Genomic DNA, 21,291 nt, shown 5'->3' on the forward strand with positions numbered 1-21,291 from the left:
TATTTCCACCAAGGTACTACACACCAAATAATCGAAGTCCATATTGCAACTACTAGTTTGAGAAGCCAATAAATAATCACTTCACAAAAAGCTCTGTCATCATGCTATTTCATGGGAAAGAAACTACAAAACTGACATTCTTTATCTCATATTACCCTCGCGGAGAACATCAATCATATCATAAATTCGTTTGTCAGCGTTTGATCTCACCTGCGATTCACAAAAGAGGTTTAAATTAGGACAATTGTACAACGGAGCAAAATGAACATGTCAATGATATGCTACACACACACTTCTTTCTCACAATCGAATCTTAGGAAGTATGCAACAGTTTGTCGATCGAATATTACTAGTAATAAAACAAAGTAGTACCTTCTTGGCGAGGAATAGAATAGCATCAACAGTACCCTCTGCATAGATTGATCTACCACATACGTTGTGTTGAAACTCAAAGGAGACACTGTTCCAGTGGCCATACATATGCGATAATGAGAAACATGCAATTAACTAATCAAAAGAATCCATAATCAGAAAAAGTGGCTGATACTTACGTTCCATCAGGTGATGTTAGGTGATACATGTGGAATGCATGACCGGACAAATATTCTTCAGGGACACCCACCATCTCAACTTGTAACCTAGGGTCCCTTATTAATTTTACCTGATTGACGAAAAGATTTGATAAATATACTAGTAATGAAAAACCATTATAACCCCATCTCAGAGAAATGCTTCCAAACACAATGCGATAGGCCACAAACACGATTCCAGCCATTGCACATACATAAAATGGGAGTATCTGCTAAATGCAAAATGACTTTTCATTGCATTACAATCTCATGGCTCTTTTTGAGGGTACCTACGGAATTCCCTGGTTGAGATATCCCCAATTCCCAGAATGATGGCCATCAATACTTAATAGAAAGTCATTGCATTATAATAACCGGACATCAGTATGAATCACCATAAAAAGGTTCCCAACCAAAACATATCTGGAACCCCTTTTGGATAATTCAAGCACATGGCATTTAACTATGATACTTGCTTCCCAATGATGCATGAAAAGAACAGACTTAGTTGTTAAGTGTACCTGCTCTTCCTCAAATTCAGCTCCCAGTTTTTTGAAACAAGAGATGACAGCCTTAGCAGTTCCAGAAACATCCAACTTGCTAGCTTGATGAGACTCCATTACCTATACAAATGTTAGGCAGTAGAGAGAGGAAAATGCATATTAGAGGCTGGCCACAACTTAGGAGCTCAGTAAACAAAGAAAACGTAAAATGTCAAGCCAGTTAGTTGCTACTTGTTGAACAAAAGGACCTTTTATGTAAAAAGATACCATCAAGAACATGAAAAAAATCAATACTGAATATGATCAAACAAGGCTGCTGGATCATAATTAACACATGAACGAATAGAATTTACCTCTAGATCGTACCCAGAAAAGGCACCAGGAAATTGTTCTGACATAATTTCCATGGCTGCAAGAAATGCTACCACCTAAAAAGATCAGTTCCAAAAAGTTATTCATGTAAAGTACAAGAGAATTAATGACAGTAACAAAAGTCAGTTGCTTAAGATTTGAGCACCTGTTTACCCATTTGGGGAGATATCACAGCATAAACTTTCGAGTCATCCACAGTCTTATACAGAAGCTCCCTGTCTCCTCCAGTAGTTCCCATTACAAAGGGTACCCCGACTTTGCAATAAAGGGTTGCATTATCTGTATACCATGACATGAAGGTTACGGAGGTCAGTCTTGATATTGGATGAAAATACCGGGACACGGGACAAGAAACCACTCATCCCTTGTCAGTCCATGCAAAGTTATCGAGTTCTTAGGTTACAAACAACTTTAAACCACACATCACCACTGAAGAATTTGCAGCTTGCCATTCTTATCTTTTGAAATAAGAATAGCAAAATTTTCAGATAAGGCCTGACAGAACAAATTTCTGATCTAAAAGAACCACTAAATTTGGCAAGAGTTCCAGAAAGGAAAAATGTTAGTTAAGAGGTCTGGAACCAATATTCAGGTTTCAAATTTATAGGGAATTCTATATCCAAGCGAGTATGCAATAAAACTGAAATGTTTTTACTCAATCACAACTTTCAATAAAATGATGCAAAATAGGTTTGAATACATTACTCTATATTTACCATGTCTTAGAACAGAGGGGGGAAATGAGTATAAAATTGCATGTTAAGCACAGGACATTAAATTATGCATCAAAACAATTTAAAAGCTAAGGGAACTAGAAGATTAAATTGTAGAAGTGTCATTCACAGTACCATTATTCTGCAACTCCATGCTATAAATTTTCATAATTCTAGTTTTACATCAAGACTAACAAGTGTGCATGAGTGAACAACTATAACAATCCAATCATACAAACAACAGCTACATGGGACCAGTATTGTGCTACAGAAATGTAGTGAGAATCTTGACATAACTCTATGTGTAATGACTAATGAGCTTAGTTGTGTAACACCTAAAAATATCATTTATGCAAAACTAGTTCAAGATTCAAAAGTATTATAGGACATGTTCAATCAGTAACCACCCACTAATACCTCAAATTCTATCTGGATTATACAGCAAAATGAGTCAGTGAATACCATTCACAGCAGCTGGTACTGTGTAGTCCACTACAATCAAGTCTGGGTATTCCTTAAATGCAGAAGACAATACAGATTCTCTGTCAGATGGACCGTGAATTTCAATCTGCTTTCCATTGAAATCCAAGATTTTCCCAACATCTTCCGGACCACCTAACGCTACAGGAACCGGGTTAAGCCCTGCAGCTATGGCGGCTTCAAGCACAGCCCTCCCCACTTTCCCTGTACAGCCATTCACCTATAGCAGAATGAAAATTTCAACAGCGGCTAGGATATAGTATAGCAGAAGTCAAGTGCTCACTTTCTATATCAGCAAATGCTTCAATTTCTAATTGGATAAAAAAACAAACAGAACCAAAATCCATAACAGATCAAATACAACTCGACGAAACCAAAAAAAACTGAAATCTACCATTATCGATGTTCCAACATTCCTCGGGTCAGCCGTGGACACCAGCGCGACAGATTGCACTGAGTTGCTTGCCATCGCGACGAGAGGTTTTCGCGGAATAGGAGTTCTACAGCTTAATCTACTACCAAACGGTTTTTCATTTTTCAACTCAAAGCACGGATTTAGCAGATTAATGTCTTCTCGCCGAGTTGTGTAGCTGGCGTTGAACGAGGGTGTCATTACAAATGCCATTTAGATAAGGAGGGCAAATAAATAGGGTTCGATAACCAATAATTCCCGATAAAGCTTTGATTAGAAGAAACGGTACGACTTCGGCTGGACTCTGCACGGCAGCTACGACGACGAAGGTCGGCGGCGACGGGGTCAGCGGCTGAGCTGAGCACCGCGACGGCTTAGGGTTTAAGACGAGTACGGAACGATTTCCAAATCCTTCTACAGATACTTTCTTTTATTCTGGATTAACTAAAACATTTGCAATCAATCATAAACTAAAATTGCTTTGTTAGGGAACAGTGAGAAAGAAAGAAACCCGGTTTATTTTACTACCTTCATCTGTTAAAATAAAACTTTTTTTTATTTCTCTTTTATAATTAGAGTTTATTTCTTATTTTAAATTTTTTGGATTCACCTCACCCATTAACAATATTTTATTTATTTTTTCTTTTTTATATCTCTTACTTTATTAATTATATAAAATTCGTAACATTTGAAAAAAAATTATTTTTAGAAAACGTAAATAATACTCTCATTCTTAGGAAACGGTGAGAGGAAAGAACCTGAGGCTTTTTTTATGTTTTATGCAAATTCAACTTTTTAATTTTATTTAGTCAAGTAAACTATTCTAACTTAATGTAGCAACCATTGTTTTTAAATTTAATTTAATACACAAATATTTACAAAAATATTTATAATTGTTAATTTTCTTTTTACATCCAATTCGAATCAATTTTTGGTATCTTAATATTAATACTAATACTAATACTAATACTAATACTAATAGGGTGTTCGGTTTGCAAGATTGTATCCCGGATTAAATATATAGTGTGTTTGGTTCATTAGATTCAATCTCACAATTCAATCCTAGCTGAATAATCATAGGATAATTAGTCATAGTTAACCTCATATGACTAAAATAATCTCATAACTCAATCCTAAATTGTATCTTGATATTATTTTATTTAAAAAACCGAATACTACTATTAAGCCAGTAGTTGAAAATCGAAATATGATATGGCTTTTTTACTTGGAATAAAATAAACTATTACTGTTTATGCTGTGAAATAATTATAAATATGATATGGCGATTAAACTATGTTGTTTTAATTGAAGAATTTGATTTTACAGTGACGAATGAATATGCTATTGGGCTTGTCGAGGATCGAGCCACTATCTTGCAAACAAATCTTTTTGTTATAGAATACTCGTATCCTTTGATTCGACAGTCATTGAGTTACTAGCTCCCGTCGTGGTTGCATAGGACCAGTAGAAATGATGGTATGTCTTCGGAGCTTATCTCATACGATTATATCTTTATTTTTTTCTCCACATCAGCATTCAGCAGTATCACTATTTTATATTTTTCACTTTTAATTTAGTGAAATAAAATGATATATAATAACATTAAATAAAGACAATTCAATAAAAATCAAATTTTATTAAAAAAAATCCTACATTTAAAAAAAATAAAAAAAAAAACAAAAAACATTAATAAAAATATTAAAAACATTGTGACTAGAGAGAAGTAAAATATAGAGTGCGATAAAATAAAGTGAGATAAATGTGAATAATTAGTGGGGAATGGGTTATATATAGGGTATAAAAATGAGCAAGGCCTTAGAGAGCCGATGGGGAGGCCGATTGCTCGGCCCTTGCGATCGGCCTCCATTGTGGGTGCTCTAAATATTGTTGGATACCTTGTTAATTTTGATGCTAGATTTTGACTTTTCATTTTGATCACACTTGATAATAACTGAATCGTAGCATTCGTTATTTGACCAGTCGTCGATCAGATATGTGGTGTTACAACTGAAGTGACGGTGCAACTGGTGGTGAGTGACAGGAGCACAACTCTGACTGGACGACGTCGGTGTAGAACCTTCCCCTCACGGTTGAACTACTGATGAGTGACGAGTGTGCAAAGATGCTTATAGGAATATGTGTTGCAGCCACAAAAGGTTCAATTTTAGTCCATCATTGTGTCCAAGAGAGTGGTAGGATTTTTCTTTTTTTAAACTAAAAATCTATTGAACCGTCACATGTTCGTAATTGAACCGATTGATTTATGATTCATAGCGGCTCAAATATCGAACAATTTGTAGGTTGAAATTGGACCGAACAATATGTTGATTTGCAGCCGAATCGATTAGTTTGATCCAATTTGAAAACATTGCTCAGAGCATACGAAGAGAATTATCAACTTAGACTCACTTCATCGTCGTCAAGTTCTCCAAATACTGTTAGTATTACAAAATTTCACCAGATTCATAATCCTAGCTCTAAATTTAATTTTGTATATTTCAACAAAAGATTCTTGAGAATTCAACCACAATCAACGACAACAAAATTGTCGCAATTTTGTTTTAAATACGACTTTTTTTTTTCGTGTTCCCCCGATATTTCATTTGCAATCGATAAGTCTGGAAAATTCGGACGAAAGAATTTCAATGAACTAAGGAATAGGAGAAGATAAGGCATTTGGCAATGGCAATATAGTTAGTTTTACAAGACTAATAATAAGAAAAGAAGAGAAAAAGGCAAATATCTCCTAAAAAATGCTTGCTATATTTTGAAATAGGTGCAAATTGGATCACAAATAATACTAAAATGCCGTCTAATTTAATCCCAAACTGAAATCTGTCCCTTGCTTTATTTTAACGTTTCACTGATAGAGACAAACGTCTAACACTGAATTGATATCAATAAATATGGTTGGAGAAAAACCAAATAATTTAAAAGATTACATCTCCCTTAAATTACCTAAGAAGATAAATACACCGTATGTAAATATATGTATCTAGTCTGTAGTTTATTGTAGTGTCATTTTAGACTATTTATGTCACGCCCGCATTTTCTAAGGATGGAAAACACGGTTGATCGCGACTAGGGGAGGGTTAAAGAAGCGGGGAAGAAAGGAGGAAAACAACACAACTCGACCATAGCTCGAAACAAACGGGAATAGCTCGAATAAAATCAGAGTATCAATTCAACAATCAATAACTCCAAATGAAAATATCTCAGTAATACACGAACTCAAAAGAAGAACAACTACTTAGCGGAAGCATTTGAGAGAAGGAATATGTCACGTATGAAGACATGACACATTCTACACACTTAAATTTCTTCAACGGTCTTGCTCAACACCCACCGCACCCGTCACGCTCAACCTGCACATTTTTTAAAAAGAAATGCAGGGCTGAGTACTTGATGCACTCAGTGGACAAATGCCAAAACAATTTTATAAAAAACAACAGTTATATCATGCCACCATTGAGTGACCTTGGGGGTTTAACTTGAAAAGGCCCGAGACACTAAAAATATCTCAAACACAAACTTTCAACTCATCCTCAAATCCTTTTTCCTTATCATTTCAAAACACAACCATTTCTCCTTGATTTATTTAAGAAACTGTCATATCTGTTCTTTAGGGTGCCGTGTAAGGGGGCCACTTTCCACAAGCACGAAAACCGGCCAACCCGTTCGATGACTCACGGTCCTCATCGTGTACACTAGTCCGAGTAGGGACGCACCCTTGCTAGGACCCGAATTCGATTAAACTCATAGTAGGGACTCACTCCCCACTAAGCAATCATCAACATCAACATCAATTTCATCAACATCAATCTCATCAACATCAACATCCTGTGAACGAGAATGTGGCCGCAAACTCGATCACTAGACCGGCCGACCCAAAAGACGGCTCACGATCCCCGTTGGTGTACACCAGTCTGAGTAGGGACTCACTCCCTAGTCAGGCCCGAATTCGATTTCAATAGGTCTAGTAGGGACAACTCCCTTGCTAAACAAACATATAGACATTTCTCAAAACAAAAACATGACATGATATTCCCTTGCAAACTTTATCTTCCTCAAAAACGTATTTGAAACACAAATCACTTTTCTGTCAAGGTCGAGCATCAATTCACATCATATCAACAAAGCCAAACAATTTATAATATCACTCAAAAAGCTATACATCGCAACACATAACAATCACTTTCACTTTAAGCACATAAATCACATAATCATGTAATAATCGCAATCACAGGCATTTCGTCACATAAAATGATGCTCAAACCAATATATTAAATCGAAAGCTCTTGAAAATACTTTAGTTCGAAAGCCCACCTCATTCGTTTAAAGCCTTAACTTGTGTTCCATTCCGTTCTCGAAAAGCGTGCATAGAGTCACCTATTGATTTAATGTACTCCGGACCAAAAACTAGATTAACTCTAATCATCTCCTTCACTAAAACAATAGGCCCATATCTATAAATTAATTCACATGGCCCAAACATTTTAATAAAAAAAAAGGGCCCAAAACTTCAACTCATTCTCACCTTACGTGAAATCCAAGGATTTTGAAGTTTCCAAATTATTTTCCTTCTCCTTCTCTTCCACCTCTCTTTCTGTTTCCCTCTCTTCTAACTTAACATTTAGAGGAACAAATCTCCAAATTTGAGCAGCAACTTTCTTATCTCCCTCGCTTCTTCTCTCCGGCAAAACTCGGCATTGCCGCTGCCACCGTTCTTCGCCACGCGAGCTGCTGTCCGCTGACGCGAGCTGCTGCATCAAGCACTGCCGTCTCCTCTTCACTCTGTGACTGCCGAAGTCCAGCCGCCGCTGCTCCAGATCGAGACAGCCGCTGTCCGCCGTGCAGCCGTCGTCCTTCCTCCGCGAAGTCATCGCCCTCGAATAGCCGTTGCCTCCCCGCTCTCAATTCCAGCCTGGTCTCTCCGTCGCCGCTGCCCCACGCTCCAAATTGTAGCGTCGTTGCCGCTTCTATCTCCTTCGCTGCCTTCCTCACACCACTGTTGTTACTGTATGCCGATAGCGTCGTCGCTGCTCGGTCTTCATCGCTGGCAACCCGCGCTCCTTACTTTTTCCCTCAGTCAGATCGCAGCGGCTGCTGTCCGTCGCTGCCGGCTGATTCGCCCTTCCTCCGTCGCAGAACGCAGTTCCTTTCTTCCTCTCTGTTCTCCCCCAATTTCACGTCATATACATCACTTTCTCCCTCAATCTTACATTTATCTTCTGAACAGTTGATTTCCTCATCTTCTTGAGCTGGATTATACTCCTCGTCTTCATCCACAATTTTCTTGTTGCAGCGAAACGTAAATGGGTGAAATCTGATATGTGAAGGGAGTATTATAGAGGAAGGGGTGGTTGATAGATATGGGAGAGATTTAGGGAGTGGGGAGGGGCAGTTTCAACGTGGGAATGGGAGTGGGATTCGAATTCCTCTTCCCTTTTTTTATTTTACTTGATTTTGGTTTAATTTGAATTTGTTTGGTATTTTATTTGCAGATTACGGAGGAAGAAATCTTTGCAGAATCTTTATTTACAATTTGAATTAACGCAGATTGGTGACCAAGTCAACTAGGAAAAGATTTAATTAGATTAATTTGATTTTTTTTCTCACTTATCTTTTTTTGGGATGTTACAATTTAATTACTCCATTATTTAATAAGTTGTAGTTCCATTGATTAATTAACACTAATTGTGAAGTAACAGTTCCACCTTCCTAAACAAATCGGAGATAATTAAAGAAAGTTTTTGTATTTCAAAAAAACAAGATCTCTGTTCTGTTTTGACGCCAATTTATACGCATTCTTTATTCTTCACACCAAACGGCAAACGGTGAGAGAGAGATCAGCGATCTGGAGAAGAGAGTAATGGCATCATTCGACGCGTCCATTCGACAACGGCGAGTACACCACCTTTGATGATTCCTACTCCGTCTTTTTCCTCAGCCGACGCGCCGCCGTACTCCGCTGAAACTGAGGAAGTTACGGTGGATCATCATGCGGATGCCAACGGCCACGATCCGTTCGGATTCGGGTCAAGTGATCAACCAGTCGGATATTCCGGCACGATTCCTATCGCTAATGGCAATGGGAGCTCGCCTTTCGACATTGGGGGAGACTCAGAGGGGATTTTCAGCTTGGACGGACCGATCCTTCCGCCTCCAGGTGATATGCAGGAAGAAGGATTTGCACTTCGGGAGTGGCGGAGGTTAGAATTTTCTCTATTTGTTATTCTATTTTACTGTTTATTTTTCTGTTGATTTCTCAAATGTATAATTTGATTTTGTGGTTTGAACTACTAGTATTAGACTAGTCTGGATTTAAGGACCTGAGTCTTGTGTTGAGTATTTCCACCCCATGTGGAAGCCACCATCTTTGACCATAAAAGATTGGTGAAGATTGTTGCAATAAATGCAACAAGATGGATATGGCAGTATTCACACTACATAAGTCCACACATGGTATCCGCCTTCAACAATTGCGGCTATAGGGACGGCTGTAGTGGCGGTTGTAGGAGAAGAAAAATGCAACACAATTGCTCTATAAATAGAGCTCACTTCCAACGGTGAAGGTAGTGCAAGAGCTGAGAATCACAGCAGCCTGTGAGAGAGAGCAAGAGAGTTTCGGTGAGTACATTTTGAGAGAAGAAGAAGTGAGGAAAAATTCCTATCTCCCTTAAAATTGTAGTTCACTCCTCTTGTGTGTATTCCAAGTTATTCAACTTGAGATTTGTGTTTCCCCTATAGAGTGTAGGGAGAATTTGTAAGCCTACTATATACATAGTGGAAGATTTAGACTTCGGTCTCGTGGTTTTTTCCCGAATTGGGTTTCCACGTAAAATTCTCGTCTCACGTTTTTATTCTGCACCAAAATTTGCTTTCTTGGTTTGGTCCCATTATTTAATCCAGCAAGAGGGAAAAGAATTATCCCGGTTCCGCTGTGCAAGTATCAATTTATTTTTGATACTCCTTGATAATTATCACCACTTGTGCCAACAAGTGGTATCAGAGCCATCGTGGTTCTGAGGCAGATTAAAAATGGAGGAATCATCTTCGCTTGGTGGCATGTTCAAATTGAGCGGATCGAATTACTCAATTTGGAAGCCAAGCATGTTAGATCTCCTCTACTGTAAGGATCTCTATTTGCCTTTACAGGGAGATGAAGCCAAACCAAAGGATATGAGTGATGATGACTGGATCATCATGCACAGAAAAACTGTTGGTTACATCCGGCGCTTCATCGAACACAGTATCTTCCATCATTTCGCCAATGAGGAAAAGGCTGATGTTCTTTGGAAGAAAATAGAAGCTATGTTCGAGAGGAAAAATGCTCTGAACAAAGCATCCATCATCAGAAAAATCGTTCGATTACGATATGTGGAAAGTGCCAACATGACGGAGCACCTCAATGCATATCAGGGTCTTATCAGCCAATCTATCAACATGAAGATTTCTCTTGATGATGAAGTGATAGCTTTATTGCTACTCAGTTCGTTGCCGGATAGTTGGGACACTCTTGTGGTGTCAATCAGCAACTCGGCTCCAGGGGGAGCACTGACCTTGCAGATGGTCAAAGATTGTCTTCTTAACGAAGAATCCAGAAGAAGGGAGCAAGATCATTCTTCTGAGACAAAGGCGATGGTTGCTGAAAATAGTGATCGAGGGAGAAATAAAAATAGAAACTCTCAAAACACGAGAGACAAATCCAGGGGGAAGTCTAAACACAAAAAAGACTTCAAATGCCATTATTGCGGTGGCCCAAACCACTACGAGAGAGACTGCAGAAAGAAGAAAAGAGATCAAACACGGGGAAATAATGAAAATACTGAGAAGGACACAACGGCAGTTGCAACTGATGGCGATGTCGTCGTAGTTTGCGATGACGCTTGTGTGAGTTCGTCATGCCAACAAACAGACTGGATTGTTGATTCGGGTGCATCATATCACATCACACCATATCGTGATATGTTTGCATCCTACACCGGTGGCAGCTTTGGCAAAGTCAGAATGGCCAATCACGGCGTGACAGAAGTTGCTGGTATAGGAGACATTCATCTGCTTACTGACACAGGGTGTAAGCTCGTCTTAAGAGATGTTCGACATGTTCCTGATATCAGACTCAACATTATTTCCACCGGCAAGCTCGACGACGATGGTTACATCAACCATTTCGGCGAAGGAAAATGGAAGCTGATAAAAGGCTCCCTCATTGCAGCAAAAGGTAGAAAGCAAAATTCGCTCTACTTGATGCATGCAACGTTGTCCAATGGAGAGGTAAATGCAGTCGTAAAAAATTCCTCCATTGAGATATGGCATAAGAGGCTTGGACATTTGAGCCAGAAAGGTTTGGAGATCTTGGCTAGAAGAAGCCTCATCCCTGAGGTAAAAGGAATGCATTTGGAAACTTGTGTTGATTGTTTGGCTGAAAAACAACACAGAGTCGCATTCAAAAGCTTCTCTCCCTCAAGAAAAGCTCAGCCTCTTGATTTGGTGCACACTGATCTGTGCTACATGAAAGACAGAACTCTTGGTGGCGCATTATATTTCGTCACTTTCATTGACGATTTTTCGAGAAAAGTCTGGTGTTTTGCTCTGAAAACCAAAGACCAAACCTTGGAGGTCTTTAAGCATTTTCAAGCAAAAGTCGAGCGGCAGACGGGAAGGAAACTGAAGTGTGTTCGTGCAGACAACGGCGGCGAGTACCAAGGCCCATTTGAGCTGCACTGCAAGAACCATGGTATCAAGCTTGAGAAAAGTGTCCCAAAGACTCCACAACACAACGGAGTGGCAGAGAGGATGAACAGAACGATTTGTGAAAGAGTCAAATGCATGTTGTCGCATTCCAAACTGTCTAAATCCTTTTGGGGTGAAGCTATGAGGACTGCAGTTGACCTGATCAACCTTTCTCCATCAACTCCTCTGGGCGGTGACGTTCCAGACAGAGTTTGGTCCGAAAAAGACGTGTCTTACAAACACTTGAGAGTGTTTGGCTGCAGGGCGTTCGTGCACATTCCAAAAGATGAGAGATCCAAGCTTGATGACAAAACCAAACCATGTATCTTCTTGGGATACGCTCATGAAGAGTTTGGTTACAGATTATGGGACCCGGTTAACAGGAAGGTCATCAGAAGCAGGGATGTCGTATTCCTTGAAGATCAAGTTCCTGATGATGCGAAAGAAAAGCCTGAATCTAATTCAGAAGTTCCTGTAAACTTAGATCCAGTTCCTTCACCGACGGTTCAGGATTACGGGGGAGATATCCAACCGGAGCAAGGCGATCCGATTGATGATGGAGCAGGCGACGAGGAGACTCGACCTGCACAAGTTGATGTCCCTCCAGTCAGAAGGTCAGTCAGAGAAAGACAACCTTCTACCAGATATAGCCCACATGAGTATGTAATGCTCACTGATGGAGGAGAGCCACAGAGTTTTGCTGAAGCCATGGCGCATGACCAAAAGGAGAAGTGGTTAGAGGCCATGAAAGATGAGATGAACTCCTTACATCAAAATAACACCTATGACTTGGTGCAGTTGCCGGCCGGAAAGAGGATACTGAAAAATAAGTGGGTCTACAGATTGAAGGCTGAGGAGCACAGCTCACAACCAAGGTACAAGGCCAGACTGGTTGTGAAAGGTTTCAGTCAGAGAAAGGGTGTTGATTTTGAAGAGATTTTCTCACCAGTGGTGAAGATGTCTTCAATCAGAGTCGTGCTCGCGATTGCTGCCAACTCAGACCTGGAGATCGAGCAACTTGATGTGAAGACGGCGTTTCTGCATGGAGATTTAGATAAAGAAATCTACATGGACCAACCTGAAGGGTTCAAAGTCAAAGGGAAAGAGAACCTTGTGTGCAGGTTGAGGAAGAGCTTGTACGGCCTAAAACAAGCTCCCAGACTATGGTACATGAAGTTTGAGTCCTTCATGTCGACCCATGGCTACATCAGGACCACCTCAGATCACTGTGTTTTCTTCAAGAAGTTCGCAGGGGGTGAGTTTATCATACTGTTAGTCTACGTTGACGACATGCTGATTGTAGGCCATGATGCCAGCAAGATTGATGAGCTGAAGAAAGAGCTAAGCGAGTCTTTTGCGATGAAAGACTTGGGCGCGGCTAAGCAGATCCTTGGAATGAAGATCTTCAGGGATAGGAAAAAGCAAGAAGCTCTGGTTATCTCAAGAACAATACGTTGAGAAAGTTCTTGAAAGATTCAGTATGAGCAAATCGAAGCCAGTCACCACTCCACTTGCGGGTCATATGAAGCTCAGCTCTGCGCAATGCCCGACAAGTGAGATAGAAAAGAAAGAGCTGCAGAAGGTGCCATATGCTTCTGCAGTGGGCAGTCTAATGTATGCTATGATATGCACCAGACCAGACATAGCTCACGCAGTGGGTGTGGTTAGTAGATTTCTCTCTAATCCGGGAAAAGAGCATTGGACCGCAGTGAAATGGATATTTCGGTACCTGCGAGGTACTTCTAAACTTTGTCTGAAGTTTGGCGACAACCATATCCTACTAGAAGGATATACGGATGCAGACATGGCTGGTGACGTAGATTCCAGGAAATCCACGTCCGGATTCCTGATGAGACTTGCAAGGGGGGCTATCTCGTGGCAATCGAAACTTCAAAAATGCGTGGCATTATCCACAACAGAGGCTGAGTACATAGCTATGACGGAGGCTTGTAAAGACCTATTGTGGTTGAAGGAGTTTCTACAAGAGTTGGGCTTGAAGCAAGAGAAGTATGTGCTTTACTGCGATAGTCAAAGCGCAATTCACTTGAGTAAGAATTCGAGTTTTCACTCAAGAACGAAGCATATTGATGTGAGGTATCACTGGATACGAGAAGCACTTGACAGAAAGCTTTTGCAGCTGGAGAAGGTGCACACCGATGAGAACGGTGCCGATATGCTTACCAAGTCCTTACCCCGAGATAAGTTTGAGATCTGCAAACAAGAAGCGGGTCTCGTTGAATCCCCACATGAGGTGGAGGGGGAGAATTGTTGAGTATTTCCACCCCATGTGGAAGCCACCATCTTTGACCATAAAAGATTGGTGAAGATTGTTGCAATAAATGCAACAAGATGGATATGGCAGTATTCACACTACATAAGTCCACACATGGTATCCGCCTTCAACAATTGCGGCTATAGGGACGGCTGTAGTGGCGGTTGTAGGAGAAGAAAAATGCAACACAATTGCTCTATAAATAGAGCTCACTTCCAACGGTGAAGGTAGTGCAAGAGCTGAGAATCACAGCAGCCTGTGAGAGAGAGCAAGAGAGTTTCGGTGAGTACATTTTGAGAGAAGAAGAAGTGAGGAAAAATTCCTATCTCCCTTAAAATTGTAGTTCACTCCTCTTGTGTGTATTCCAAGTTATTCAACTTGAGATTTGTGTTTCCCCTATAGAGTGTAGGGAGAATTTGTAAGCCTACTATATACATAGTGGAAGATTTAGACTTCGGTCTCGTGGTTTTTTCCCGAATTGGGTTTCCACGTAAAATTCTCGTCTCACGTTTTTATTCTGCACCAAAATTTGCTTTCTTGGTTTGGTCCCATTATTTAATCCAGCAAGAGGGAAAAGAATTATCCCGGTTCCGCTGTGCAAGTATCAATTTATTTTTGATACTCCTTGATAATTATCACCACTTTTCCCAACATCTTGGTGGTGGATCTAAGGAGGATCTTTCATGATCGAAGTTACTTTCATTGATCAGTGATTATTTATAGTTGTTTATTTTCTTAATGTTTATGATCTGTGTTGAAATTTGAATCTCGCTGTAAAAAAATTTTTCGGGAAAGACAATTGTTTCCTAATGATCCTTCTAATTGAATTGAATATTATTTCAACCGTAATATCTCCATTGCTATAACTGCTTATAGCTTTAAAGATGTGGTTTTAGAATTAAACATGGTAGGATTGGAATTGTTACACGAAGAGGCATTTATATAAGTTGTTGTCAACTGCTTGTTGTGGTTTTAGCTTTTCAAATGCAAGCTTAAATGTTGATGGAAGGAATTATTAGGGCCAAGTGATCTTCACGATCTTTATCATGTTAAACTTAGAATATATTCATCAAGGGAAGTAGTAAATTGGAGAGAAGAGCCTGTTTTGGATTTCATGAAATCATACTGCCCAAGCTTGAGATGAAGAATCAGCTCAAACTAAGACTAGCATTAACATTTCACTGGATATTTTAAAAACTTGATGCAAAGGTTGTAGATAATCTTCAATGCCCATCTAAGAAGGCGTGTATATAACTGAATTATATTGCATCCTTGAACTGTAGTGCAACATATATCTATTTTCTGATCAACAATATTGGGAGAAGCTGAACTATACTGTTTCAAAATGTGACTGCTGCTTCTGTTGTTGAGACGAGGGAGTTTATTCATTTTGTACATCCTCCCTCGTGTCCAATTCATATCAGTCAATATACATGATATATATTTGATAATCTTTCTCTAGTCTCTATTAGTCAATAAATCTTTATGATCATTGTTTTCATCTGAAAGTTATTCTGTAGTTCTTTACTTCTGCAATTCTTATCAGTCTGTCATGCCTATCCTCTTGAGTGCATGCAACGGTGCGGGCACCCCTCAATAATTTCCACATTCAGAATTATCCTACTTTGTGCTGCAGTAATTTGTAGAATTTATTTAGAATTTCTTTTAAATGAATCACCAGTTGAACAATGATGTAAAATCTTAACCAAATCTGGATGGGACTCTGTTGAATTCTTTGATGAATATGTGTTACCAACCTACCTGTACTCCGTATCTTTTTATATGATTTTATAAATCTGTGATAATGTTGATACAACAAAACGTTCTCTAATCATACACGGGTTCAGATTGCCTAATTGAACAATGATGTATAACTCTTGACCAATCGATGAATAGGTGTTGCCATCCTACCAGTACTCCATATATTTTTACAGTTTTAAGAATCTGTGATAATGTTCTAATCAAAAGGGGTGCAGGCAAAATGCTATTCGACTGGAGGAGAAGGAGAAGAGGGAACAAAATATGCGAAGCCAAATCATAGAAGAAGCTGAAGAATATAAACAATCGTTCTTTGAGAAAAGAAAGCTTAATACAGAGACTAACAAAACTACCAACCGAAAAAGAGAGAAGGTTCGTTACGGAGATAGCGAGCATGTTCTTCTTTCTTTTACCTGGATGATCGAAGCAAGTGTAACAGATGTTTCTTATGATTTTCTCTATTAAACAGTTGTCCCTTGCCAATCAAGAAAAGTTCCACAAAGAGGCTGACAAACAGTACTGGAAAGCCATCGCAGAACTCGTTCCCAACGAGGTGGCCAATATTGAAAAGAGGGGAAAAAAGAAGGATCAAGATAAGACGCCATCAATCATAGTCATTCAAGGGCCTAAACCTGGTAAACCAACTGATCTTTCAAGGATGCGTGGAATATTGGTGAAGCTCAAGCACAATCCCCCCGCCCACATGCTACCGCCCCCACCTGCTCCTGCCAAGGATGGGAAGGAAAACAAGGATGCGGAAAATGCCAAAAATGCTGCTCCTAATCCTGCCAAAGAGTCGACAGTCGCCCCTGCCAAGGGTTCTGTGCCAGACAGTGCTCCACGAATGGGGGTAGAGCATGCTGCTCCAGCCACTGAACAACCAGCTAAATAACTGGATAAAGTGTTGATTTTTCTAAAATCCAATTTTCTTATCAAGATTCATTCTTTCTCCTTTCTATGTCTGCCATTGCATTTTCAGTGATGCAAGGGATGTGGAATTTTACCTCTGTATCCAGCATTTCTTTGTTGTTTGATTCATGACGTTTGTTTCTGTAAGCCTAGTGTTGAACTATCCCGGTATCGTATTCGTATCCATTCTTCCAATATATGATTGATAATCTTCTTTACCTCTAATACCTCTGGCAGCATAGAGCATTTGCATGGATACGATGACGTTGACAATCTGAGCGAGGAAAAGCGGAAGGCAACTATTTTGAATTGATAATTTAGATGTTTAAATATTCCTGTCTTTATCACTAGGAATTTTCCAACCCTACCCCTTTCAATTTGATTTGTGTCCTTACATGGGAGAGAATATCAATTATTGAGGGACAATGTGACAGCAAATCTGGTTGTACCTACAGTAGTTGGAAGAATAGTATGCATAAAATATAAGAAAATATCCAGAATCCGTGAGATTCATTCTATAGATATATGCTAATCACAAACCACCTAGAGGCTAGAGGTCAGAAACGCCTCATGCAAAGAACTGAATAACAAAGGGTATAAATATCATTAGCGCGAAAGGCCAACATAAAGTGGCCCTTGGAAATTAATGTGAACTCAACTAAGCTGTCGTTATCGAATTATTGATGCTCAATCAACACACTGACTTCAGCTACTTAACTTCATCTCGGGGATACCTCAGTGGTTGTGATGGGAAAAGAACTCATTTGGTGGCTAGTTGAGGTGTCGCTCGACTTATTCTTTGACACCATACCACTTTTCTGGCTTGGACCTTCGAAGAAACCAGGAGGCGTGAGTTGATCTTCATTTAGCCTTACATTTCTAGAAAGCATCTCAGTGACCTGGCTCATCAATGGCCTCCTGCTTGCATTGGCTTGAGCACAGAATAAGGCGACTTTCATATACTTGATTACCTCATCCTTTGGGAACTCCTCAAGTTCAGGATCGACAAGATCCAGCAATTTCCCTTCTTCATAAAGCTCCCAGGCCTAGGAAGCAACCATTATACATCACCAAAAGGAGGGAACAAACTTTACCAAGTAAAGCGATAAAACAGATTGAACAAGTAGAAATCGAGCCACATAAACTTTATATTAGTATAGATGCCTGGGATATCAAAGTAACGAGAACATGATACGCACCCATTCCATTAGTAATTTACCGCCACCTCCATAATTAGTATTTCCACTGCTTCTACCGCTTACAACTTCAAGTGTCAGAACTCCAAAGCTATAAACATCAGCCTTTAGAGTTAACTGACCGCCTAAAACATACTCTGGCGCCAGGTAACCGCTGGAAGGAACAAACCAGATACACATTTGACATTTAGCTACTAATGCTAAAAATACATGCGATTAGAATCACAAGATATAAAACTAAACATACGTTGTTCCTGCTATTTTTGTGCTGATATGAGTAATATTATCAGGAAAAAGCTTAGCTAATCCAAAATCTCCAATTTTTGGTTGGAGGTCCTCGTCCAGCAGAATGTTACTAGCTTTGATGTCTCTATGCACAATGTGAGGCACAAGTTCTTCATGAAGATATGCAAGCCCTCTTGCAGTCCCCATGCAAATGGCAGATCTTTTCTCCCACTCCAATTTTAAGGACTTCCGAAAACCTGCGGATAGACCATGTGTAAGCTGAGCATCCAATGGACAGTGGAAAATCCTTAACTTGCTTCAAGCCACTAATTACTAGCTTACCCAATAGTGCACGATCGATGCTACTATTTTCTAAATATTCATATACCAAAATCCGGTTATGACCGTAGACACAGCAACCAAGTAACTCGACAAGGTTTGGATGCTTGACATTCGATATGGTGTCTATCTCAGTCATAAACTCCCGTTCTCCTTGTTTTGATTCAGCTGAAAGCACCTTCACAGCAACTTCTCTTCCATTTTTTAGGACCCCCTAGGAAATATCAATGGGTTTAATAAGAAATAAATAGGCTATCTTAAAACTGGGACATAACAAAATTATAGTGTTAAAAAGATACACTAAAATTATATACATAGTACAACATCCAGTGAAAAACAGTCAACTTGCTCCCTCGTTGAACCTAATTAAGCCCTCTAAGAGATGTACTTTTAAGTGATTCCACCAATATCTGGACATTTTAAAAGAATAAGTAGGCTCCAAAGTGCTAAATATATGAATGAAATTTGACTTTATATCTTAGGTCAAGCCCTGTGCAGCTTGAAAGGTTAACTTCTTTGACTGTGATACCGAGAATAGTTACATTTAATAAAACGATAATGCATCGTTCAGACAATCAGCTAAACAGTTTCAATGTACGTGTGAAGGCTAACAACATGTTGCATTGAGTGACACCTTGTAAACTGTACCGAAACCTCCTCTTCCTATCTTGTTACTTCGATGAAAGTTGTTTGTTGCTCCTACCAGTAAATTGTAAGTGAAATTTTTTGTCTTTGTAATTGAGACCTCTGCACAGGAAGGTGTAAATGTATATGAGGGAAACAAGAGCACCATAATGCATCTAGAATACATAAGAAAAATGACAGAAAATAAAGTAAGGTGCCCAACTGACCATAGTTATCCAATAGAGGTTCAAATGTTCAATCTTAAGCACTTCTGCCCAAAAACTTACGGTTCCTAATTAGACCGCAAATGCAACTCCACTGGGCTTGCGCATACAAACGCACACCCCCTCATGCAACATGATACCAGTGATAACACTAGGAGGAATTAATTAATTAATATCTGTTTTGTTGGGTGTTAAATTCAATAAGTTTTCCAGGTTGTAGAAAGATAATGCAGACAGCACTTTTTGAAACCTCTCATGATCGTGTGTATTTATCTGAGCACAGCCGATTCATAATATTTTTTTCCATACAACAGGTTTATTAAGTATTTACCTTCTTCAGCTTGTATGGATTCATTAGCATGCTTGTCGCGTCTCTTTGGCATCAAAGATGAAGTACCAAAGCAGCTACAACTCATGTCCTACTACAGCCTATAGCAATAATATCCTAATCCAACTCAGGCGACTTTCAATCTGGACAATAAACGACCAAGACATTCCAATTAGCCATCAAGTTTGCAGCCACATTGCTTCCAAAATCAGCTTTCTTAGGCCCGCGCACATTTAAACATCACAATAACAAGAAAAATCTTACCACGATCCAAAGCCTTCACTTATATACTCCAGACACAAAGTTAAAAATTGCCTGTTTCTGCAGATGGATACAACTGAGTGATTTAAATCTTACTACAATGCAAAGCCTTCACTTCATACTACGTATTATAGTAAGTAAAATCAATGCATCTCAAGTTATTCAAGAAAACTATGTGATAATAGGTGAGTGATTAAATTCCCTGAAATTTATCGCTGAGCCATGTATAGGAAATTTAGATGTCTGGATAGAAGTTATGGTGATTGATTAACCATTTGAGTTTTATGATGCTTATAACGTATAGGTTTACACTAGTAACCACATTTTAAAATCATCCGCATACTGATTTTCTATCACACAAAACACACAGTAGCTTCAAACAAATTATTCGCGAGTATAAGCAATCCTAATTCAGCACAGGAAAGTTCATACCGCTAAAAATGAAAAATGACACAGTCGAAAAATCACCAGCCGAACACAAAAGTGGATTCTGAATTGGCTTCAGATTACCAAATGCAAAAGCTAACACGAAATTCTGTTGGATCAACTAAACAATGAATAGAGAAACGATGAGCAAGATATGAATTATCCAGATGAAATGAAACACAATCGCAACTCACAATTTAGTCGGGGCATTCAGCTAACGCAGAGAGAGAGCGTTGATATTTAACGGATGGAGATGTATTGCAGCGTAGATTCGTGGTGGATGGGATAACGAAGTCACAGGCGCATAGCTCGCGATCTCTGTTCTCACCGGTCGAGTAGCCAATGCTATTTAGCTTTATTTATATTTCATGTGTTTGGAGTGTGGGGTCCGCAAACCGCACGCATTTGCCGAATATTTCAATTTTTCCCACCCACTTACAATTTTTCTTTATAGATTATTTTTTGTTTCTACTTTCTGGTTTTCCATTTCTATGGTAATTTTTGGGGGAAATTTTTTATTGTTGGTTTATAATTGACGTAATAAAAGACAAAGGATTTCAATTTTTCTTTCATAGACTACTTTTTGTTTCAACTTTCTAGTTTTCCATTTCTATGGTAATTTTTTATTGTTTGTTTATAATTGACGTATTAGTTATTACTACAAGACAAAAGAAACGAAATACTGAAATTTCAGAAGTTCCGAATCCAAGTTTTCAAAATAATTAAGTATATTACATTCAATTACTACTATGTATGGAGTGCTATTGTTATTGCTGCAACAAATAAAAACAGAAAAATAAAAGTCAATGTTATCATGCTGTTCGATATACCTAACTCAACCGTCTGACTTGTACGGAACATATGAATATCCCCCTCATGGTTTTGTTTCGTTTGATCCGAATAAAAACGGGTAAATTAGTTACTTCTGTCCCGATGTTACAATT

The 21,291-nt window shown here is 39.1% G+C and overlaps 3 protein-coding genes across 7 annotated transcripts; 1 reads left to right on the top strand and 2 right to left on the bottom strand.

Moving 5' to 3' along the window:
* Positions 1 to 28: 28 nt before the first annotated feature.
* Positions 29 to 3,504, bottom strand: LOC121742519 (4-hydroxy-tetrahydrodipicolinate reductase 2, chloroplastic-like). The gene is made up of 8 exons (XM_042135676.1): positions 3,032 to 3,504; positions 2,620 to 2,857; positions 1,590 to 1,723; positions 1,426 to 1,500; positions 1,091 to 1,192; positions 552 to 661; positions 373 to 460; positions 29 to 210 (listed from the first exon to the last, which is right to left on the bottom strand). The coding sequence occupies exons 1-8, from the start codon at positions 3,260 to 3,262 to the stop codon at positions 142 to 144; spliced, it is 1,047 nt and encodes a 348-aa protein (XP_041991610.1). The 5' UTR covers positions 3,263 to 3,504; the 3' UTR covers positions 29 to 141.
* Positions 3,505 to 7,255: 3,751 nt separating this feature from the next.
* Positions 7,256 to 16,910, top strand: LOC121742522 (clathrin light chain 1-like). Its single transcript, XM_042135680.1, has 3 exons — positions 7,256 to 9,261; positions 16,034 to 16,187; positions 16,285 to 16,910. Exons 1-3 carry the CDS (start codon positions 8,972 to 8,974, stop codon positions 16,705 to 16,707), a joined length of 867 nt encoding a protein of 288 aa, XP_041991614.1. The 5' UTR covers positions 7,256 to 8,971; the 3' UTR covers positions 16,708 to 16,910.
* A 269-nt stretch (positions 16,911 to 17,179) lies between these two features.
* LOC121742536 (cold-responsive protein kinase 1-like) lies at positions 17,180 to 20,670 on the bottom strand. 5 transcript variants are annotated; one of them, XM_042135696.1, is made up of 9 exons: positions 20,542 to 20,668; positions 20,354 to 20,456; positions 19,925 to 19,981; positions 19,664 to 19,803; positions 19,119 to 19,231; positions 18,488 to 18,698; positions 18,168 to 18,402; positions 17,924 to 18,074; positions 17,180 to 17,770 (listed from the first exon to the last, which is right to left on the bottom strand). In XM_042135696.1, exons 4-9 carry the CDS (start codon positions 19,746 to 19,748, stop codon positions 17,444 to 17,446), a joined length of 1,122 nt encoding a protein of 373 aa, XP_041991630.1. In that variant the 5' UTR covers positions 19,749 to 19,803; positions 19,925 to 19,981; positions 20,354 to 20,456; positions 20,542 to 20,668; the 3' UTR covers positions 17,180 to 17,443. The 5 variants fall into 5 exon arrangements, with proteins under 5 accessions (XP_041991630.1, XP_041991629.1, XP_041991628.1 ...); XM_042135695.1 differs by having other exon boundaries at positions 20,354 to 20,468; XM_042135694.1 differs by lacking the exon at positions 20,354 to 20,456 and having other exon boundaries at positions 20,542 to 20,670.
* Positions 20,671 to 21,291: the final 621 nt, after the last annotated feature.

This window comes from Salvia splendens, chromosome 7, assembly GCF_004379255.2.
Source record: "Salvia splendens isolate huo1 chromosome 7, SspV2, whole genome shotgun sequence".
Lineage (NCBI taxonomy): Eukaryota > Viridiplantae > Streptophyta > Magnoliopsida > Lamiales > Lamiaceae > Salvia > Salvia splendens.

Coding starts and splice junctions, on each gene's coding strand:
- LOC121742519 (XM_042135676.1), bottom strand. CDS start 3,262: ATGGCATTTGTAATGACACCCTCGTTCAACGCCAGCTACACAACTCGG. Junction 1,193..1,425: donor TTTCTGGGTACGATCTAGAG/GTAAATTCTATT, acceptor ACATTTGTATAG/GTAATGGAGTCTCATCAAGC. Junction 461..551: donor CTAACATCACCTGATGGAAC/GTAAGTATCAGC, acceptor CCACTGGAACAG/TGTCTCCTTTGAGTTTCAAC.
- LOC121742522 (XM_042135680.1), top strand. CDS start 8,972: ATGATTCCTACTCCGTCTTTTTCCTCAGCCGACGCGCCGCCGTACTCC. Junction 9,262..16,033: donor GCACTTCGGGAGTGGCGGAG/GTTAGAATTTTC, acceptor AAAGGGGTGCAG/GCAAAATGCTATTCGACTGG. Junction 16,188..16,284: donor CCAACCGAAAAAGAGAGAAG/GTTCGTTACGGA, acceptor TCTATTAAACAG/TTGTCCCTTGCCAATCAAGA.
- LOC121742536 (XM_042135694.1), bottom strand. CDS start 19,748: ATGAGTTGTAGCTGCTTTGGTACTTCATCTTTGATGCCAAAGAGACGC. Junction 18,403..18,487: donor CATCGATCGTGCACTATTGG/GTAAGCTAGTAA, acceptor GTCTATCCGCAG/GTTTTCGGAAGTCCTTAAAA. Junction 17,771..17,923: donor GTAAATTACTAATGGAATGG/GTGCGTATCATG, acceptor GTTGCTTCCTAG/GCCTGGGAGCTTTATGAAGA.